Source organism: Protopterus annectens, chromosome 2.part0 (assembly GCF_019279795.1).
Source record: "Protopterus annectens isolate FY-2018-M chromosome 2.part0, PAN1.0, whole genome shotgun sequence".
NCBI lineage: Eukaryota > Metazoa > Chordata > Ceratodontiformes > Protopteridae > Protopterus > Protopterus annectens.
Window position 1 is genome coordinate 815901354 of NC_056728.1, and position 20302 is coordinate 815921655.

Below are 20302 nucleotides of genomic sequence, written 5' to 3' on the forward strand. Positions count from 1 at the left end.
CTTCCTCTTGCACAACTTCTTTCTGGGGGGCTCCTCAGGCATGGACTCTGAGGGAATCTCAGAAAGTTGGGGACCACTCATGAGGGTATCCTCAGACCTTTGGGCTCTGCTATCTACGGAAAGGGGGACATCAGAAGCTCTAGCCAGGGTGGAAGGGGACGGAATGACCGATCCGGGTGATGTAACTGAAGATCTGGCCAGTGCGCTCCTCGTGACCTCATAGGCGGGTCCCCCCGAATCCGAGGACCGACTGGCTTCCGAGGCCATGACTGGGGTTGGGGTTCCCCGAGCCGATGCGCCGAGGGGGAGGCTCAGAACCGACAGATGTCCCGAAGTATCCCCCTCCGGCCCGACAGAGGAAACCCGAGTACAGAAAAGTGGTCGGAGCCGACATGGTTGGAGCCAATGTCAGCACCGATAAACCCTTGAGGGGTATCGGAGCCGGCACAAAAACATCACTCGAAGCGGAGCACTCTGGCTCCGAAGACAGGGAAGTGCTCGGAGGAGGAACCGTCGACACAAGCATCGAGACAGGCTCCGGAGCCAGCTGGGTCGGAGCCGAAAATAATTTTGCCAACACCGGCATCTGCAGGAGCCTCTGAACCATCCTATCGACATCCAAATCAGAAAGCCTGGAGGATTTGGAGGACAGAGAGGGGGATTGGGATCTCCTATCAGGAGAACCATGCCTAACACTGGGAGACCGGCTCCGAATGGGTTCCAATAAAATTGGAGCCAAGGTCGATTCCAGCACAACAGATACCTCCTGCGACCCCGAGGACAGAGAAGCCAAGGAGGTAGAGTCCAGTTTAGATGTTTTCTCCAGTGGCTCCGAGGAGACAGATGGAGCCAGAGATCTTTTCTTCACCTTCGAAGCTTTAGACTTGGACTGAGTAATAGAACTCGAGTCGAAAGACTCCTCAAACGAAGGTTTCAGGAGTCCTTTCAATATAAATTTATATTTCTTTTCCTGTAGCACCCTCAGACTGAAGGCGTGGCAGAAGCTACAGGATTCATGCAAATGAATTGCTCCTAGGCAATACACACATACGGAATGTCCATCCATAATGGACATCTTATAGTTACATTTGGAACATTTCTTAAAACCCAAAGGTTTATGTTCCTTTTGATCCTTAGACATCTCAACTAGAATTCTAAATACCAAGACCAAAGAGATGACATAGCCAGAAAAACAGCAAAGGCGGGAAACTGTCACTACACACAAAACCCCAAAGAACCTCCAAGTAAAACGGTTCTTTGAAAACCTTACAACACACAAACTCAACCAGGGAAAAAACTACACACTACAAATCAGGATGCCAATAAGAGCAAAGTAAAAACACTGCACAAAAAGGAGGACTAGGTCCTCCAATTTAAACAGGCCTAGCCCACCGGAACAGTTAGGGATACCAACTCACTCAGACAATACTTCAACAATACTTGAACAGTAAACAAGAAGAAATAGCTATAAAAATAGCTGTTGTTTGAATAGCAACAATTTTCTGAAGAAAAATAGAAAGTTAGAGGTACTTAGCCACAGCCAAGTGAGACCACGTCCTAGCTACACGAGCGGCAAACGAGATCTGGGGCTGTGGAGCAGTGCAACATGGGATACCTGTTTAGCCCAGCCAATAAGAGACTTTGTGCTAGAAAATAAAAGTTGGCCGAGTCGGAGCCGATATTCAGCTCCGAACCCGTGAGTAAGAATGTAGGCAAGATTGGACTACATATCATCTGTCAGTGCTTATTTCTCATTGTAACAGGGCATTGGTTGTCAGCCTTGACTTGTTTGTGTGTGACAAACATAGACATGAGACAGCATGATAGTGACTAGCATATCTTCTTGTTCCGGGTTCATCTTGGGAGCATGTGTTTGTTGAAAGTTTGAGGTAATTACTTTGTTAGTAGGTTAATTGTACTAACAACATATCAAACATTGCTTGAGGGTGAAGAAACACTTTTCTGTCTCAAAACCTGCCTCAGTTTTTGTTTCACTCCACAGAACAAGGTGTGTAAGAACAGTGTGATTTGAAGGGGTACTTTAGAGCTACACAGTTAAGGCTCATATACATACACAAGCAGATGGTTACCAGTCAAAAGTGGAAAGGCATAATGATGTAGTGGGTGGGGGGAGTTCAAGAAATAAGGAGAGAATAGGATTTTGGATCCAGTCCCTTAAGAAGTATAACAACACTCGTACAGAATGTTGTGTCGTCTTTCGGCTTTTCCCGGTTAGGGGTCGCCACAGCAGAACTCTGGTCCGCTAATGATTGGAGTAGATGTTTACGTGCTGAGTTGCCGGCCCTGACGCACAGCCCTCAACGAAGGTATGCCCATTCACGCATGTCTCCACACAGAAGACGCTCTAGCTGAGAATCGAACAGGACAACGTCTTACTGTGAGGCGACAACGCTACCGCAGCACCACCACCGCAGTAACACTCGTACAGAATATTGTATTTATAATCTAGAAGAAAGTATTTTGAGAACTAAGCCAACGTAAGAATGGAGAAAGATTTTACCAGTATGGATGATAAGTAAGGACATAGAAAACAGGCAAGAGGAGACTGGAAATATTAGAAAAAATTAGCAAAAGAACTAAGGTATTGGAGAATAGTATGGAGAGAAAAATAGTAGATTGGAATGAGGCCAAGTGGGCATTTGGACTGTAGGTTAGAGATGGTCTTCCCTGCTAGGGATTGATAGCAGAGTATAGAAGAGAGAAAATGATAGGGGAGTGACTAAATCGGGTAGAATTTTTAGTTTAGTCTAGAACAGAAGCTGTTGTTAAAAAAAGGGACAAACTAGCAGGGCGTATAAAATACTGCATGATAACTGTAAAAATCAATTGGACAAAGCTAGAAAAGATTGAGAAGAGAGAATGAAAAGGCAATATGCAAAGCAACAGAGGAAGGACATCTGTATGGCTCTCAAGTATGCAGCAAAGTCTAGAATGGTGTATGACTTTAGATGGGAGTGTTCTCACGGAAGTATTTTTATACCCCAAGCAGACTTCAGTAAATGTTTATTCAGGTAGATAGTTGCTGTAGGTGTGAGTGGGAAAGAGTGAGGTAATTGGAAATGTGTTTTTTTTTTTGCGGGGGGGGGGGTGAGTTGGCAGATTTTAAAAATTCCTTAGAGTACTTTCTCAGAAATGTTGGCTAAGCAAGTAATCATAAAAATCATTCTTTTGAGCTGGGATAAAAGATCTAAAATGCCTGTACATAGTAAGATCTTGCCAAAATTAATGTTATTGGCCGCTGAAACAGTAATTGCTAGAAATTGAAAGTCAAAATCTAAATAAGCTGTAACCAAATTATTGAATATTGAAAGGGGATAAAAAAGTTGGAGGTGGACTCTTTAGAAAAAAGGAAGGAGAAAATTGCATTGAAAAATGAAATTTGTGCTAACAAAACATGCAGAATTACATTCAGGAGGAAGAGTGACATTTAAGGAAGGGTAGGATTAGGGTAATTTATGGAATGTTGGAATATATGATAATTTGTAAAAATGAAACTCCAGAAAATATACATTGGTTTGTTTTTTTCTAGAACTGCATGTTTGCAAATGTCATTCTTTAAATTATGTCAGTTTAGTAAAGGTGTACATAAAAAAATATATCTGTTTCCATGGTTTTAAGAAATAAGAAGTGTGGTAAGATCTGGTAAAAAGTTTTTTTCCTCTCTTCCTTTCATTTAGTGTGCAGGACCAAGGGCCGTGGTCTTCTTTCAGTAGCTCTCCAAAACCTGTGCTTAAAAAGTTCCAGTGCTGCAGGAACATTGCACTAAGTGATGGACTTTCTCCTTATCTGAATTACCTTGGGGAGTGTCATAACACTACAAGACTGCCTGATGCTTGATGTATAGCAATTTCAACTGTGATACCTGTACATGACACCAAGAAAAAATAGTCACCAGCTTTTGAAGATGCTTTCATCTCTGTCTTAAGAACAAGTCTGTGACCACACTTCAGATTTTGAACCCAGCGTATCCCACACCAGAGACTACTGAAGCATTACATGGGCTCATGCAGGAGATCTTCAGCATCAGTAGTGAACTAGGGTCTGTCATCCTATGGCTCCTCATCCAAAATAATCAGAAAGTCAACCTTGATAGCATCTCAGAAGTTGAAATAGCCAGAGATGGCAGATGTCCCAGCCTTTGCATTGAGTGACTTTACGGAGACTGTATTGTTGCTGGTAGCTTTTCCTTGATACCAGTGGTTAGAACAGTTGACTCCAGAACGTTGATGAAAGAAATTAATTACAAGAAACTTGCCAAAGCCATGAAGGAGCCAAGAGAGGAGATGTTAGCCAGTCAATCTACTGTAGTAGTAAAAAGGCTGTGGGAGAGTTTTGCATTCCCACTGGAGTTTGCCATCTCTTCCTTACATTCCCCTTTATATTCACTGACACGGACAACACCTCTTCACCAGTGGTGATTAAACTGCTGAATCTAAAGCTGCCTCCTTAGCAATGCTTTTGCAGCCTGCACTACTATTCCTTAGGCTGATCAAGCTAGTGTCACCTCAGTGCTGGTACTCCTTATCGATCGTGCTGACACTGATGCAGTACTCTGAACAATACATGCAGTGCTCTATTCCTGACATCGGTCTTCCTTTCATGATCAGTGTCAGTCACCCAGATTTATTCACCAGCATTTGTTGCATCACTTGCCATCCCATTTTCCATTTTACTGGTGCTGACAGCCAGTATTTGCCACAGTAAGTAATGTTTGAGCTGTCTTTAGCAGGGTTGAAGTCCATGCTTCCAGTGCTGATACATTCTGTATCGACATTGATGCAGCAAACTGTGTCATTGTAGATGATGCACAGGCCAGTCATGTGAGTTTGATGTTGGGTAGATGTGCTAAATCAGGCCAGAACAAAAGAATGTGCCACAGGCATCACCCAGAAAAGTTACAACCTTGTCTAATGCAAGTATCCAGTAAACTACCTCTCTCACATGACTGTGAAAGGCTCAACATTGACTCAATAGCTGAGACACACCATCACTGACCTCTGGACAATAAGAATAGCATGGCTTCCTCTAGATCAGCCTGTCAGGTGGACCCAAAATGTGGAGCGTTCCTCCATCTGATACAAGAAAAAAATGGAAGTGGCTCACAGATCCCATCCCTTCCCTGAAGAGAAGACTGCAGCCAGATTGCAGTTTCAACTCAAACCTCGTGGGCATCGTTAAAGGTGCCACCACTAAGGGCAATTTGGGCGCAATAACCTCTGTGATCAGGAAGTCGCATATGATTTTTAGTACCCCAAGACGACTCCATTGTGTCAGCAGCAGCCTTTCACCAGATAAAGAGCCCAGGATGATGGTCAGGTTTGGGAAGCAAATGCGCTTGTCCTCCATGTTGTTTGAGGATACTACACTAGGTGATATTTTTCTGTTGGGAGGTCAGAGTGCTTCAGGTGAATGAAGAGTCACTAGGTATGTGCAGAAAGAAAAACGTAAGACTCTGGTTTCTACCTTCTCCTACATAATGAGCCACATGGTCTGCATCCTATATAACACTCTGAGCATTTAGCTAGGGCTGCAGCAGCAGGTCGTGCAGTTTGCCAGCCTGCATTGTTCTGGCTCATAGAAATTGCAGAAGACATGAAGGCAATATTCCTAGATTTCTCCTTCTCGTGACTGCTGTTTGGTGAGGAGGTTAACTGGCACCCTAAAGATATAAGAATAAGAAAAAAGACGAAAAAGAAAGAAGAATTTCTTTACTGCACAATTTTCTTTTCCTCATAGGCACATCACTCACTTTTACTTTTCTCCATTCTATTCCCATATCAGAATGTTCTTTATGTAAGGTTGGCTCTTTATTTCTGTACTTGTTGACATATGCTTTGTACTTGTTGACGTATGCTTTGTACTTGTTGATTATGTATTTGCAACTTTTGTATCAATTGTTACTTTTCTAGAGCTTTTCTCCTCTGATCTCCATTGAAAATGGGCTTCTGGCATAGCTGGACTAACCCGGTTAACAAATGTCAATAAATAAATATTGAAGGGCAGGACAAGTCCATTTGCATTGTGGTTATTATATTATAAAATTTCAGCATCAAATTATTTTATAAAGGCACAGAGAAGCCAGTATTTGTGGTTTTGACTTAGGACACAGCAAAATTATGAAAGGGGTACAGAAATAACCAGATCCGGTGCTCCTTCAGTAGCAATCTGCAGAGGGAAAGGCTGCCTTGGCTGCTCCACAATACTCAGCAATATTCCTGAAGGGTTTCCTGACTGCTGCTCTGTAGAGGCAATTAAGAAACAGTTTTCCCTTTCTTACTATTTGCTTTTATTAACCATGTAAAATGAACTGGTCCTGTGACCCTTTTTCACCACAAGCTAAGACAAATTGAAAATGCAATCTTTCAAGTCATACAGATCAATTCAAAAGATATAGAGCAGTATAGCAATGCAAACATAAATCTTTTTGGCACTTAATAGTGTTTTGAAATGCATAAAATAATTGGGAATTTAAACACTTGATTTCAACTGTGCTGATGCTATGGGCAAATTCTTCATCATTAACAGTAAAGTAGGTCTGTGCAGAAATGTGAACATTTACTAAAGAAACTAACAGTGTGTTAAAAACAGTCCTTCAGAGAAAGTAAACAGGCAAGAAGTGGGCAACCATCTAAAAACAGAGCCAACTAAAAGGTCCCACCATACCGGGGAGATCAAATTTACAGCTCAGGATTCATGCCAAAAATAAAAAAAGACCAAGGACCTCAGGCACGATCTGGCTGCCAGCAGTCTAAATGAGTATGTGATGAAAGAAAAACGGTCTCAGTGCAAGCGATGGAGATTGCATGTGTGGTTTGGATCTCTAGGACAACTACCTGTCTAAAATTTGCCAATAGTTTCAGGAGCCATATGTGCTTCCAGGTAAGAGCCAATCACTGCCAGTTCAGAAACCTGCCTTTTTTCCTCATCACAGATCCCAAAATGTTCATCAAAGGTGTGGCATCTGTAGCAGCGCACCAGAGGATGCTAGGGACCAAAATCTTGTATTTTGATAATTGTCTTATTGTTGTAGTTCATTTCCTGGAACAACTGATCAGCTAAGCACAACTTCTGATCAGACCATTCAGTCACTTGGGCTTCATTGTTAGTATTCCCAAGTTGCAAATTACTCCCCGCCCTGTACTTGAGCTTCATGGGGAATAGCTTGTATACCAAGTATGAAAACCTTCATGCCTAAAGAGAAAGTCATGACCTCAAAATCTCTTTAACTAACTCGCTTCGTTTGTGAGGTCGCAGTGCAGAGCATGTCCTGAAGATCTTAGGCTGTACAGCAGCATGTCCATGTGGTGCCATGTGCATGATTACATTTATTAATGTTTTTTTTTTATTTATCTCTGTTTACCAAGGAAAGTCCGATTGGTTAATACAAATTTTTAGCGGAGGCCCGGGAAGAAAAGCTCTATTTATTTATATTGTATTATACTAAGTTCCAGTTAAACACAGAATAGTTAAATTTCTATTTACATTTATGCACACACAGTAGTTACATTTATACATTCTAAGATTTTACAGAGGTAGAAATTACTAAGAATTTAAACCTGTTCCTACCAACCTGATCTTTCATTCTTCCACTTCACAAAGGTGGCAAGAACTGTAATGGATGACCAGCTGAAATTCAATAATCATATCCAGCTAAACATCAAACTCCAACTCTCCATTGCCTATAAACTACTGTTCCATCCAACCAACTTCAACCTACACCTTTCAAATCATCATCCTCCTTCTCTAAAGAGAAAGCCTATATGCGCCTTAGTGGATTGCCTTGGCTGCAGTTGTATATAAAAAAAATGTTTTGTCATTTCATTGAGAAGTTGACAGTATTCTGTAGAAAATGATCTGTAGGTGTATTATGTATTAATGCAATGTGTCTCATAGTCTTTCCATAATTTAAATTGTAATACCTTTCTTGTATATTGTAAACATTTTTGTTTAGTGGTGGTTTATATGTGGAGCTTTTCTCCCCAGGCCTGTACTGAAAATGGAAATCTATCCAGCTGGACCAGCCCGGTCAACAAATGTAAAATAAAATAAATAAATAAAGTAAAATAAATATTTGGAGAGTATCATATGGTGAGCACAAAGTCTTAACCTAGTGATGAGCATGTACAAGACCAGGATTGGTTAAGATGTTGTTTAAGCGTTTTTTTTTTTTTTTTTAACTATTTAGTTTGTTGAAATTTGTGTGGGGATACTATTCCAGAGTTTAGCAATGTAGTGTGAGTAGAACGATTCTCCTGTAACAGTATTTGACTTATTTGTGAGTAGTAAGAATTTGTTACTAGACTCGAGGTCCCTTGCTGGACAGTAGGGCAATAATAAGTTTTGTAGTGCAGGGCATTTTTCTGGATGATGAATGATTGTGTGTGCTGAAGTTAGTTGTGAATTTGTTGGATAGTTGTGCAGTTCAAACCAGTTTAATTGCTTTAAGCTATGTTAATGATGGGTCCTATGAGGGAGATAGGTGGCAAATTTTGCTATTTTATTGTAGCAGGAGACAAGGTTCTTTCAGAATTGTTTTAATTTTGTTAGGATAGGAGTGGCATATAAGAGAGTCTGCTGTAAGAAGATGGTGTAGGTATGGTTTCTGCAGTGAATGCTCCAATCCAATGGCAGCAACACAAGTAGCTAATATCATAGACCGTTCTCATTGCACACTTATGCAGGAAATTATTCTGATGGGGCGTCACACCCTCATCCTGTCCATAGGCAAACCATTCAAATTCCCATCCCTAGTGCATCTCTCAGCGCTGCTGTATCTGCCATGTGAAGACATTTACAGAACAAGGTATTTCTTGGTCACAATTGGCATCTCCACATCACTCTGCTGGAGTTCTGTGCAGTGCTTCTGTCCCTGTGGGCTTTCCATTGTGCCCTCCTTGGAGACCCTTAGAGGTTCAAACAAACAACATGGCAGTGATGACACACAAGAAGGCAACAACTCATATTTTAACAATGCAGTGAATCTGTGGGAGTAGTCCATAGCATGCATTCCCTTTCTGGTGGCAGAACATATCCCAGGAGAGGCCAGTATATTTGCAGAAATGATGAGCTGAAACCTAATTCTTCCACACAAATCAGTAGACTAGGAAATGGTATACATGATATTAAGATGATGGTCAACCAGTAGTAGATCTCTCTACATCTCCATGAATTGTAGAATGCCATCATTTCTACTCCCTTATCCAAATGGATGATAATTAGTCGAGGGCTGCACTGTTGGAGAACTGAACCCCAGGGCTTTCTGTACAGTAATCTGTCATCTCCACTCGTAAGAAAACTGTCCAATAAGCCCAGATGCTGAAGTCCAGGCTGATCATATGGGCCCAGGCAAGTATTTTTTCCACTGCTGGCACCAAATGGTGTGGAAGAGCCCCACAGGTTCATTCTCTTTGAGGACCTAAGTTCTCACTCCTTAGGCAAACGTCACCCAGCCATTAATGTCCTCAAACTATTTATGTGGCTTCTCCAATTCTGAATGTAGCCTGTATCATTAAACTAGCTTGTAGGTTACATGGAATGTTAACCTACTCAGTGAAACAGTGTATGAGGAAAATGTTAAAGGAAAAAATGGAAGAGGTTCATACTGTAGGCAGCCAATGACAGGGTAGAACCACAGCTTTTTCTCTGCCAGCAATCAGTAGCATGTGACGGAACAGCACTTTTTGTGGGTCTTCTTTTTCAACTTGCACCTCTTCTTTACCTACGTACTGTGTACTGAGCACACCCAAATCCAGGAAAAATGGAGAGATGGGAGCCAGGCAGTATTATAGGGAGCTAGGGAGGGAGTAAGCAGCCTGAAGTGCTACTGGATGACAGGAAGTCATAATGCCTATTAATGAAGATGGACACACATGTTACATATTCAATGTTATAAGTACATAAGTGTTTCTTTTTCAGGTTTACTGGGCTCACTCTGTGTGGAGTAAAGCCACTGCTCCTCCTGGTTGAGAGGAGTCAACTGAGGTTGAGAAGGCATGTATTGAGAATGTTGTGTGGGTGCCTCCTATGGGAGGTGTACCTGGCATGGCCCACTTAATGGATTTTTCCTGGACTGAGCATGGACATGCTAGATTAATTCTTTCTCTCATCTTTGCCTGGGAACATCTAGGGATTTCACAGGATGAACTGGGGACTTTTGATGGAATTAGAAAAGTCTGGTTTTCCTGCAGAGCTTTATACCCATTACCCTCATCAGGACAAGTAGTTTAGAAAAATAACTGAATCTAATAGTTTGGTCCAAAAATAGTTGAAACAAAAGTATGATCCATTTCAAAACAGTTAATACTAGACCACATAAAATATCTTAAAAAAAAAAAAAAAAAAAAAAAAAAAAAAAAGAAGCACTTGTATATGAAGAAATATATACAGTATTCTGAAAGTACTCTCTGATACTTACCAAAAAAGATTAAAGAGGATATAATGCATGTAGTAGTCCTTCATGACATGTTTCAGTCACCTTTGCACTGTTTCATCTTTACTTTATTTTTCAGAAGTGTAACTCTTCCCCTACTCCTTGGTGTCCAAGCATCCATCTTTTATAATGTTCCAGTCTTGTATTTAAAACCGGTTTTATCTTTTTTTTGTTCCTGCTTACATTTTCCATTTTAGCTGTATGTGTATTGGATGTGCCTATCTATATTGCCACATTCACTCCATATTCTGTTATTCCCTCACTTTCACTCCCAACATTTTGGTTACTTTTTCATGCCATCATAATATAGACATTGCTTTTGCAAGGAAAATCAAGAAGTTAGTCTCTGCACGTTTGTGCAAACACTTGAGTGTGTTTTATCCTAGCATTTTCATGCTCATTTTTGACCGTTCCTTGTGCACCTCACATCTTGTTTCCTAATGTTTACATAATATAAAGACTTTCACCATTCTTTTTTGTCATCACCTTCACCCTCATTTCATGTCATCCAAATGAGTCTCCTGCCTGTATTCTTCCACTCTCTGGTGACTGTTACACTAGGCCTTTCCTTTCTTCTTTTTCTTTTCTTCAGTGGTTATTTGTATGCAGATATGGCTTGAGTGACCTTCATGCCAATTTTAGTCTAAATCTCCATGTCTTTTGTCATATGCGGCATTTCAAGTTTAAATTTGCAATTTGTTCTTCCAGTGTTTTGCTCCAGATGTATGTCTGTGCCTCAGATGGAGTCTGAATTGGTCACCTTTGTGCTCTCCATATGATTACCAGCCCATCAGAAAAGCTAATCATGGATTTGGCTCTCTTTAAAAGCAGTTGTCACACACTGATGTGCCTTCCTTCATTACTGCACTGCCATTGAATAGTAGTGTGCTAGTTTTATGTAGTGATAAGCCGTTTTTGTACCACGTGTAGCTTTTTACATAAAGTTAGTCTAATTAGCCATAAACTTTCATAAAAGTTGTCACAGTTTTGCATGAAGCAAGATTTGAATGCAGATTTTTGGGTGATATGCATCTGTGGCAAATATCCAATATGTTGTGACCAGAAGATAATTGGAATGATGAAATACTTAGTGTATATCTTTGTGAAATACTTAGTGTATATCTTTGTGAAATACTTAGTGTATATCTTTGGGGAAGCAGATAGAAAATGAAGTACAGGCAAGGTAATCTTATTTGGGCACATACTCTCATCTACATTGAATAGTGTTTTGTTTCTAGAAACTAAATATAATTCTTAAAATTATGAAGAGGCACACATACCCAAAGTGGTGGCTGCAGTTTCTTAAATGGTGTCCTTTTCACATTCAAAAGTATAGCACTTTTCTTGAAAACACAGTTGTGTACAGAGAACTGCTCTCCTGAGGAAGTATTGACATTTTCATCTAGGGTCTGTAATTTCCAAGGCAGAACCTCACATTTGAGTAACACTTTCCTGCAAGCTTTTAGGGTTTTTCCTCTGTGTGCTTACCTGCTTTTGTAAAGTTGAAGTAATCTTTTCTGTTGTGAGAGCATTAACTGGCAGTAGAGTGTCTGAATTTTCATGACTTTTGTTTCCATTTCAAATGTCTTTTATGCTTCTGTTAGTTTGAAACTCTAATGCAGTGCCTTGATTTTGGATTATGTGAACAAAATTGAGAGGCAATCTGAGAACCGCAGAGAATATTCAAGAAAAACACAAAGTGTTAAGTGTCTGAGTAAGTTAATAGCTGGGATTGCAGAACAGGTAAAGTTCAATGGGTAGCTAAATTTAAGCTCAATTTAGATGAGTGTGCTGAAATGCAAATGTGAGAATTAATGAGATGGCCAGGCAGTAAAGGCTAAGGTGTTTGGCTTGTGAAACCATTGTATACATGTACCCATTTTTCTACCTTGATGATGACTCTTGATCCTTTACATAGAATACCTTTGCAGTGCCTCTGGTTTGCAGTTTTGTATCCTCCATTCTCTGTTCTGTTGAGCTTCATCCATTTAAAAGACTACATCCTAACAACTCTTATTTGATCCTGCCCCACTTCTATCCCCAAATATGTAAGACTTCCTATTGTTAGTTTCAGCACTGTGGAATTCTATAGTGCCACTGTTTCATTTCAAAGCTGAACTCAAAAGGCTTTCAGGTTCCTGTTATATCTGTTGTTGTTATTCCCCTTTACCACCTGTGTTGTATTTTTTTTTCTTTTGTCTCCTGTCTTTGTGGAGCTGTGTGAGTATTATTCCTTTTTTTCTTGATAGTTATTTGTTGTACCCTGGACATCTTTGCATTATTTTCTAAACATTGTGTATAGATCAGATGCTCTTTCTGTTCTTGCATATTTTATTCTTTCGTTGTACTCAAAGTCGTTGAATAATTTGTGGGATTCTGGATTGGTTTTTGTGAGATCTGTCTCAGTTCTGTCACCTGCTGCACATGCCATTTGAGTAAATATCTTGATTTTCAGATGTCAAATATGGCACTACTTCTGAAATGTATATGTGGGCAATGGTAAGCAGGAGTTTATTACTAAATGTATAACTGTGTGTAACACACACACACACAAAGAAAAGTAAGATGGTATGAAGAAAATGACGATTACAGTGAAATAAGCTAGTCAATATATTTAAAAATATTAAGGTAAACCTAGTCATGTGTTTCTGTCCTTTTATCACCATCTAACCTCCCACTTCCAGTTTGCATTTCTTGCACATAAATGTCTGAAGGTTTCCTCCCCCTGCTTATAGTGTATTTGGGGTCAGTGGCCACATGGTATAACCCCCCTCCCCCATAAGCATGTATATGTTAGAACTGTTGTAGTTTTTCAGAAAGATTCATTAATGTTTGTTTTTCTTTAACATAGTAAAAAGGACACCGAAATCCGCCACCATGAGCTGTTGGAAGCAATTTCACCGCCCTTGCTTAAGTACTTGCAGGAACATAGTCGTGAAATTGTAATGAATAAAGCTACATGCGTCTTAGTGACTGACATCTTAGGATCAGCTATTGGAGACCTTCAGCCAGCGATGGATGCTGTCGTGGAGATAGCAGCAGAGGAGTTTGTTCCAGGTGGCAAAGATGGTGAAGTGAGTATCCCACTTCTTAGGCAGAGCGTTCCAGTACTCCACCAGAGAACTGTTATGGAGTCAAAGTACACTAATCAGTTATTAGTGTCTGCACTGCTTATTTTGTTAAACATACATTGTTTAAAAAGTGTAGGATGTGACAAATGTAATGAATTTACTTTTGTTAAGGTTTTAGAGTGGAATGTTAATGTGGTATAGCAGGAAATCCTGATCATACCTGACAACATACCCATGCAGAGTGGAGATGACAATCAGGACTGAGGGAATCTAGTACCAGAAGCATATGATTTTGTGATAATGAATAATAATAATAATGCTAAAGCTACACTGCACATCTGGAAATGAACATTTCAGTATTTTGTTTATTGAAAATATTCAAGCTAAGTCAGACTTGTTGCCTTAGGGCATAAAAGAGATGTTCTTAGTCTCCCATTGCTGCAGTCCTTACATATGGGTAGTCATATCCTCAGTCTTACACTTTTGTCTTTTCTTGCCTCAGTATTGACGGATGTCAGAAAAAGTTAATAACTGTATTTCTTGTGGGAAACAGATTCCTCATAGGGATTACCATTCACTCTGTATTCCTTGTTTAGGGGTTCTGTAGAACCACCGACTACTTCAGCGGTTCTTTCTGACAGTTTACCTGAGTCTCAAGGGAGCCTTTGTTACTACAGGATGTGGCTTCTCCTGTGTTAGGCCAGGCTGTGGGTGCGCCATTCTAAGTCTAAGTCTGCCTGTTAAAGATGGCTGAAGATTTGATTACTGAGGCCCAGGGTAGAGACAGAGTTGGAGGTTTGGTTCAGTCTTCCAATGAGTCAGATTCCTCTGTGGAAGAACTAGAAGATTTTTCTTTCTCTGAGACTTTGCATTCCATGAGGGAACATTTCAAATGGATGTTGTTCAGGATGTATTTTCTGAGGCTGCCAGATTCTCTGCCGTTAAACCTGATAGATACTACAGGTACTTATATAAGAGTCCTAGGGCTGATCCAGAAACTGTTTCTCAAGGCCCCAAAGGTGTTAGGGTGGTTAAAATCCAGTTCCTCTGGACAAGGATGCTATGGCCCTGGATAGGTGGGGTAAAAAACTGTATACCTCTTCTACTTTGGCTATGAGAGCTTTAAATTGTCAGTTTCATATGCTCAGGTATCAAAATTATTTACTGGGACAATTGAAATGTAAAGTAGATGCTTTAGCTGAAGGTATTGAATGTAAGGAGCTTCAGGATTTAGTGCATGCTTCAGATCAGGTTGGTAAGCATTCTTTGCAGTGTGGTTTTGATGCTTTACAAGCTTCTTCCAGGGTGGCTGCTACTAGTTCAGTTGTTAGGCATGCCTGGCTTAAAGATCAGACCTTGTCAGAGCATGTTAATTATGGATGCTCCTCTGCAATCTGATGTTCTTTTGGTCCTCCAGTAGAATCAGTTTTGAAAAATGGAGGAAAAAGCTAAGTCTATGCAGACAGTTAAGGACTTTTACAGGTTCAGCCCCTAAGTTCAGTAGGAATTGGCCTGCTAAGGGATGGTCTTTCCCTCTTGGATTTTCATTCTAGGGGCAGTAGAGGTAGGGCTTCCTCTCAGGGCCCTGTTACTTCTAGGACTTTGAGTTCTTCTACCCCTTCTACTGGGAGGGCAGGGGTCAGTCCTTAAACAGATCCAATGACCTGTGTCTTCAGCTACTCTGCTTTGCTGGCAGCTCCTCTAGGAGGAAAACTGGGACTTTTCAAAGGAATTGGCATTTGGTTACCCAAGACAAATGGGTATTGGACATAATAAATCGAGGCTACAAATTTTATTTTCACACATTCCCTCCTTTCAAAGGTATGCCGGATGTGCCTCATCAGCAAAGACTGGAAGCACAGGCACAAATTTCTTCTCTGCTTCAGTTGGGAGCAATACAGGAAGTTCCTTCAGAAAGAGGCACAGGGTTTTATTCTTTTCTTAGTGCCAAAGAAAAGACCAATTCTGGATTTGTCCATTCTAAACACCTTTCTGGAAATTCCAAAGTTCAAGATGTTAACACTGCAACAGCTGTTACCTATACTGGGCAGGGATCACTGGATGGTGACTCTGGATCTCAAAGAGGCATATCTTCACATTCCTATCAGGCCCAGTTGCAGGAAATTCCTGAGATTTCAGATTGGGAATTTGCATTATCAGTTCTCTGCATTGCCCTTTGGCTTGTCTACTGCGCCCAGGGTATTCACAAAAGTCCTGGCTCCAGTAATAGCTTTTCTCAGACTAAAAGGAATTCAAATGTATCCTTATCTGGATGACTGTTTGATTCTGGCTCAAGGCAAGCACGAACTTCTTCAACATCTGCAGTATGTAATGACAGTTTTAAGATGCCTAGGGTATTCTGTGAACGAAATAAAGTCCAGTCTAGTACCCTCACAAGAGATGTGTTTTCTGGGTGTGAGACTGAATACAGCTGCTCAGATGGCATTTCTTACCCCGGACAAACAAAGAAATCTTCACCTATACTTCCAACAGCTATCAGTAATGTCAGGCTGACTGCAAGGACAGTCCTTCAAGCCTTGGGGTTCATGGCATCTTGCATTCTAGTACTTCCCAATGCCAAACTGCATATGAGGAAGCGTATCTCAAAAGCGTTTGGACTCAACACAGCCACGATTTGGACACTGTCTTCTACCTTGCATTCAGAAAGAATTTGTGTGGTGGGCTCAGGAATGTCACCTAAACAAGGGACTCTCTGTGACCCAACCAGAGGCAAGTCAGATATTAGTCAGCCTGGGAGCTCATTTCAAAGGAAAATGGATTCAAGACCTTTGGCCCCAGAGCTACTTCACTTGCATATCAACATGAAAGAGATGCTGGCAGTTCAATTTGCTTTGGAAGCATTCAAGGACCTACTTCAACCAGGACTGGTGTTGATTCGAACAGACAACACAACTGTCATGTGGTACATCAACAAGCAGGGGGGAACTCATTCTTACCCTCTTCGCAGACAAGCAATGTTGTTATGGGAAACTGCTTTAAATCTGCACATCACTCTTGAGCACAGTTTCTGCCAGGAGCACAAAATTCTTTAGCAGATGTTCTGAGCAGACAGATGGTGGATCCTCACGAATGGAAGTTGGACCCTCAGGTATTTCTTCAGTTGACCAAGGTCTGAATTTCCAACTGCCTCTGTTTTGCACAAGGCTGTTTCATCAAAAGCCTGGAAAATAGATGCACTATCCTTCAGTTGGCCTCTTCTTCCAAAGGTACTGTTGAAAGTCAGGAGGGACAAACCTTGCATGATCCTTATAGCACGGATTGGCCTCGTCAGCATTGGTACCCTCTGTTGAGGAGCTTAATTTATGGGACACCTTGGCCATTACCACTGATTCCTCACTTATTGTCTTAGGAAAACAATCATTTTCTCAATGTCAGGGTGCAATCCATTCTGTTTTAAAGGAGGGCCTTCAGCTCCCTCAACAAGTTTTGGATGTTATTTTGGAAGCGGTTTATGCTGATAAATGGAAGAGATTTTTTCTTTGGGGTTCAGCTAAAGTTGTATATTGCAATATTTGACTGTTTTATTGGACAAGGGTTTGTCCTTCTCTTCTGTAAAAGTGCATGCTGCAGCTATTTCTGCTCACTATGATTGTGACCCTCCTTTGTTTTCACATCCATTGGTTAAACAGTTTCTTAGAGGGGCAAAGAATATAAGACCCCCCACGTAGAGCTCCTACTCCTGCCTGGGATCTTAATTTTGTTTTGGAAAAGCTGACTCTGCCTCCTTTTGAACCTGCAGCTACAGCTGAATTGAAGTTGTTGTCTTGGAAGACTGCTTTTTTGTTGGCGGTTACTTCTGCTATTACAGGCCCTCATGGCAGTGGAACCTTTTCTGATTTTTCACAAGGACAGAGTTTCCTACCGCACTAATCCTACTTTTATGCCTAAAGTGATTTCTAATGTGGCATTGAACCAATCTATACATTTGCCTACTTTTTATGCTAACCCCCAAAATAAAGGGGAACAAGTTTTGCATTCTTTGGATGTACAAAAGGGTTCAGAAGATCTCAACAATTATTTGTTTGCTTTGACTTCACAAGGGAAAGCTGTTTGAAACAAACTATTTCCAAGTGGATTGGCCATTGTATTGCTTTTTCATCATGGAAAGGATGTTCCAGTTGGGATCAGGCCTCATTCGACATTCTAGAGGCAGCTACTTGGAGTTCTGTACATATTTTACAAAGCATTATCATTTACCTCTTTAATGCTATTTAGTTAGCCAGCCTCCTCCCTCCTTCCCCTTTTTCTTTTTAGGTTGGGTTTATATGTAAGGACTGCAGCAATGGAGATCCTCGAACATCTACATTTATGGTAGGTACAAAACTGTACTTTTTTCATAAACTGTTTTCAAATTGGTTAGAGAAGGAACGACATTTATTTCATTGTTTGAAATTTGCTAACTGTGCAGTTCCACTGAGCCCATGGTCCATTTTTGGGAAATACTTGTGGATTTGAAGCCCTTACATAGAACAGTTACAGCACACATTTAGATGTATTCTGTTAATGCCAGTTGCCGTAGACTGAGCTGTAGTAGTGTGTTGATTATTTTTAGCAGACCATGATTAGAAGATACCTTCATTTACCAGTTGGCTGTACTCAATATGTTCCCCTGTATTGCTTGCCATCTGCTTTCTCTGTTAACAGGAACATCAGTAAGTGCATACTTTTTAAAGGCAGTGGAGGACTTCTGTCCCTTCTCAGTTCTGCCTGCAAAGCTTGGTGCTGTCCATGGCTAAACTTAAGACAGTTTTGCAGTTTATCTCTAGCTGTTCTTGTCTGTTACTGAGTGACCAGTTGTTGTGTTAAGGTGTCTAGCTTTGGTAATTGCTGTTAAGGACAGAATATTGCAAAAGCTTTTTTTTGTGGAGCAGCAGTTAACAAAAGAAGCTCAGGGTTCCTGCTGCTTTACAGAGTCAGGAGTTGCTGGTATACATTCACGATTAGGCTTTTGCTTGTGCAGAACGGCAGGGCTGAAGCCCTCTTCCCTCAAAGAGGAGTTTAAGAACATCATTATGGATAGTCAGTTTATTGGAAAAGGTGTTCTTGCGCAGGCTGTCAGAAATCTGGTGAATGACCTGACCTTCTTAGGAGGAAACTGGCCATCACCACTGTAGAAGACCCTTATAAGGTAATAAATTGATATTCCAAGACTTTAGTACAAGTCCCAGAATAGTAAGACTGAATTAAAGAAAATGCAGACTTACATGTACAATGTCTGAGATTGCTGTTTCTCAGAGTATTACATTTTCTCCAGGATATGGTAATCTCAGAGTTGGTATATACAAGTTCACGGAGTGTTAGGTGCTTTCTCCCCGCATTGGGGATGTTGCCCATCTGGAAGACACAACTTTAAAGGAGAACTGCAGTGTTTGAGCTTACCATTCCCTGTATTTTACAAGTGTCAGACTTGCAATGTAATGTCTCTTAGTAACCCCCTGCACTTCATGTTTTCTAGATCCAGACAATCCCAAAACAGGATGAAGCCTTCTCGCTGTCTGAGATGATTAGGCATCAGATGGTCTTCACTACCTCCTGCAGTGACTCAGGTTTCTGAAAAGGATGATTGCAGTCTTAACTGCTGACTGAAGCTGATCAAGGTTGAGGGGGTGGTTGCCTAAGTTCGGCCTCTTGGCTGATCAAGGTTGAGAGGGTGTCATCACTGGCTCTTTTGAGATGTGCTCATTTCAGACCACATATTGTAACTCACAGGTCCACACCTGGAAAAGGTCCACAGGAGGACTTAAGTAGCCTTGGGGGGGACTTCTGGGACAAGCCCACACACTGTTGTTGAATGGAGCTATAGGGGCTGTCCTTATTTGGAGCAGGGCAGGGTTTTTTCCCACCTGTTCCTGGTTTTGAAGGGTACATTAGAATTCTTTTTCATTCTAGATCTAAGTGATTTTAGCTAGCATATCCCATTTATCTGTTTCTGGATGGTGACACTTCTCTGTCTTGTGCCCCTACTTACTTCATGGTGATTGGATCATGTATACCTTCTGGTACGTCACTTTCTGGCATCCACCCAGGAGACTTCACCAGTTCAGTGTAACTGGTCATTACTTTCAGTATAAAATGTTGCTGTTTGGTCTTCTTTCAGCACCCAGAGTACTTACACAGATGTTGCCTGTTATGCCTGAAGACTTGCAGGAAAACTTTCATTGATTCCCCATGGCTCCTTATAGCTCCATTCAGGGACTACCTGAAACATCCCCATAGGTTCCACCCCTGTAGTCATGGTATCCGAGGGTGACTGTAAACTGTTAGAAGTCTTCATCGGCTCCAGTGTACAGGATTGCTTTCATGTGCATGGAGCGAATCATTCAGCTGTAGATTATTATTCCCCTTAGAGAGGACCAGTAGGATATGGACTTGGTGTCCTATGGTTAGTACCCAAAGCAGCATCTAGTTAGACCTAGTGCATCATCTGATTTTGTTGGCAACCATGATTCTTATCGTGTTGATTGCATGCCTGAGGAAATGGGTGTCTCAATGGACCAGTCCCTAGTGGATCATCTCTTGGGAGTCTAACACCTTTCCCTGAGCATTGCAGTGGTGAACATTTCCCAACAACCTGTTGAGCCTCCAATTTCTTCAGACAAATCCATCACAGGTGCACAAAACAGATGCTTTACTGGCTGGGTGGGAGCTGTTATTACCTCCCATGCTGTTCAGTTGTTATGGTCCTGGAGAAGAGGGTTAATCATCAGAGTGGTAGCTTTAAGCAGTCTGAAGGGCTTGGAAGCAAGGCTTCTTCTAGAGC

General features: G+C 41.1%; 1 protein-coding gene across 2 annotated transcripts in view; it reads left to right on the forward strand.

The window, feature by feature from the left end:
* PUM3 (pumilio RNA binding family member 3) overlaps nucleotides 1-20302 on the forward strand; it is a 907478-nt gene that overhangs the window by 583675 nt on the left and 303501 nt on the right. For both annotated transcript variants that reach the window (XM_044061088.1, XM_044061087.1), the window contains exon 15: nucleotides 13302-13524. In XM_044061088.1, the coding sequence (XP_043917023.1) occupies nucleotides 13302-13524 (223 nt within the window). The remainder of the gene's footprint in view (nucleotides 1-13301; nucleotides 13525-20302) is intronic.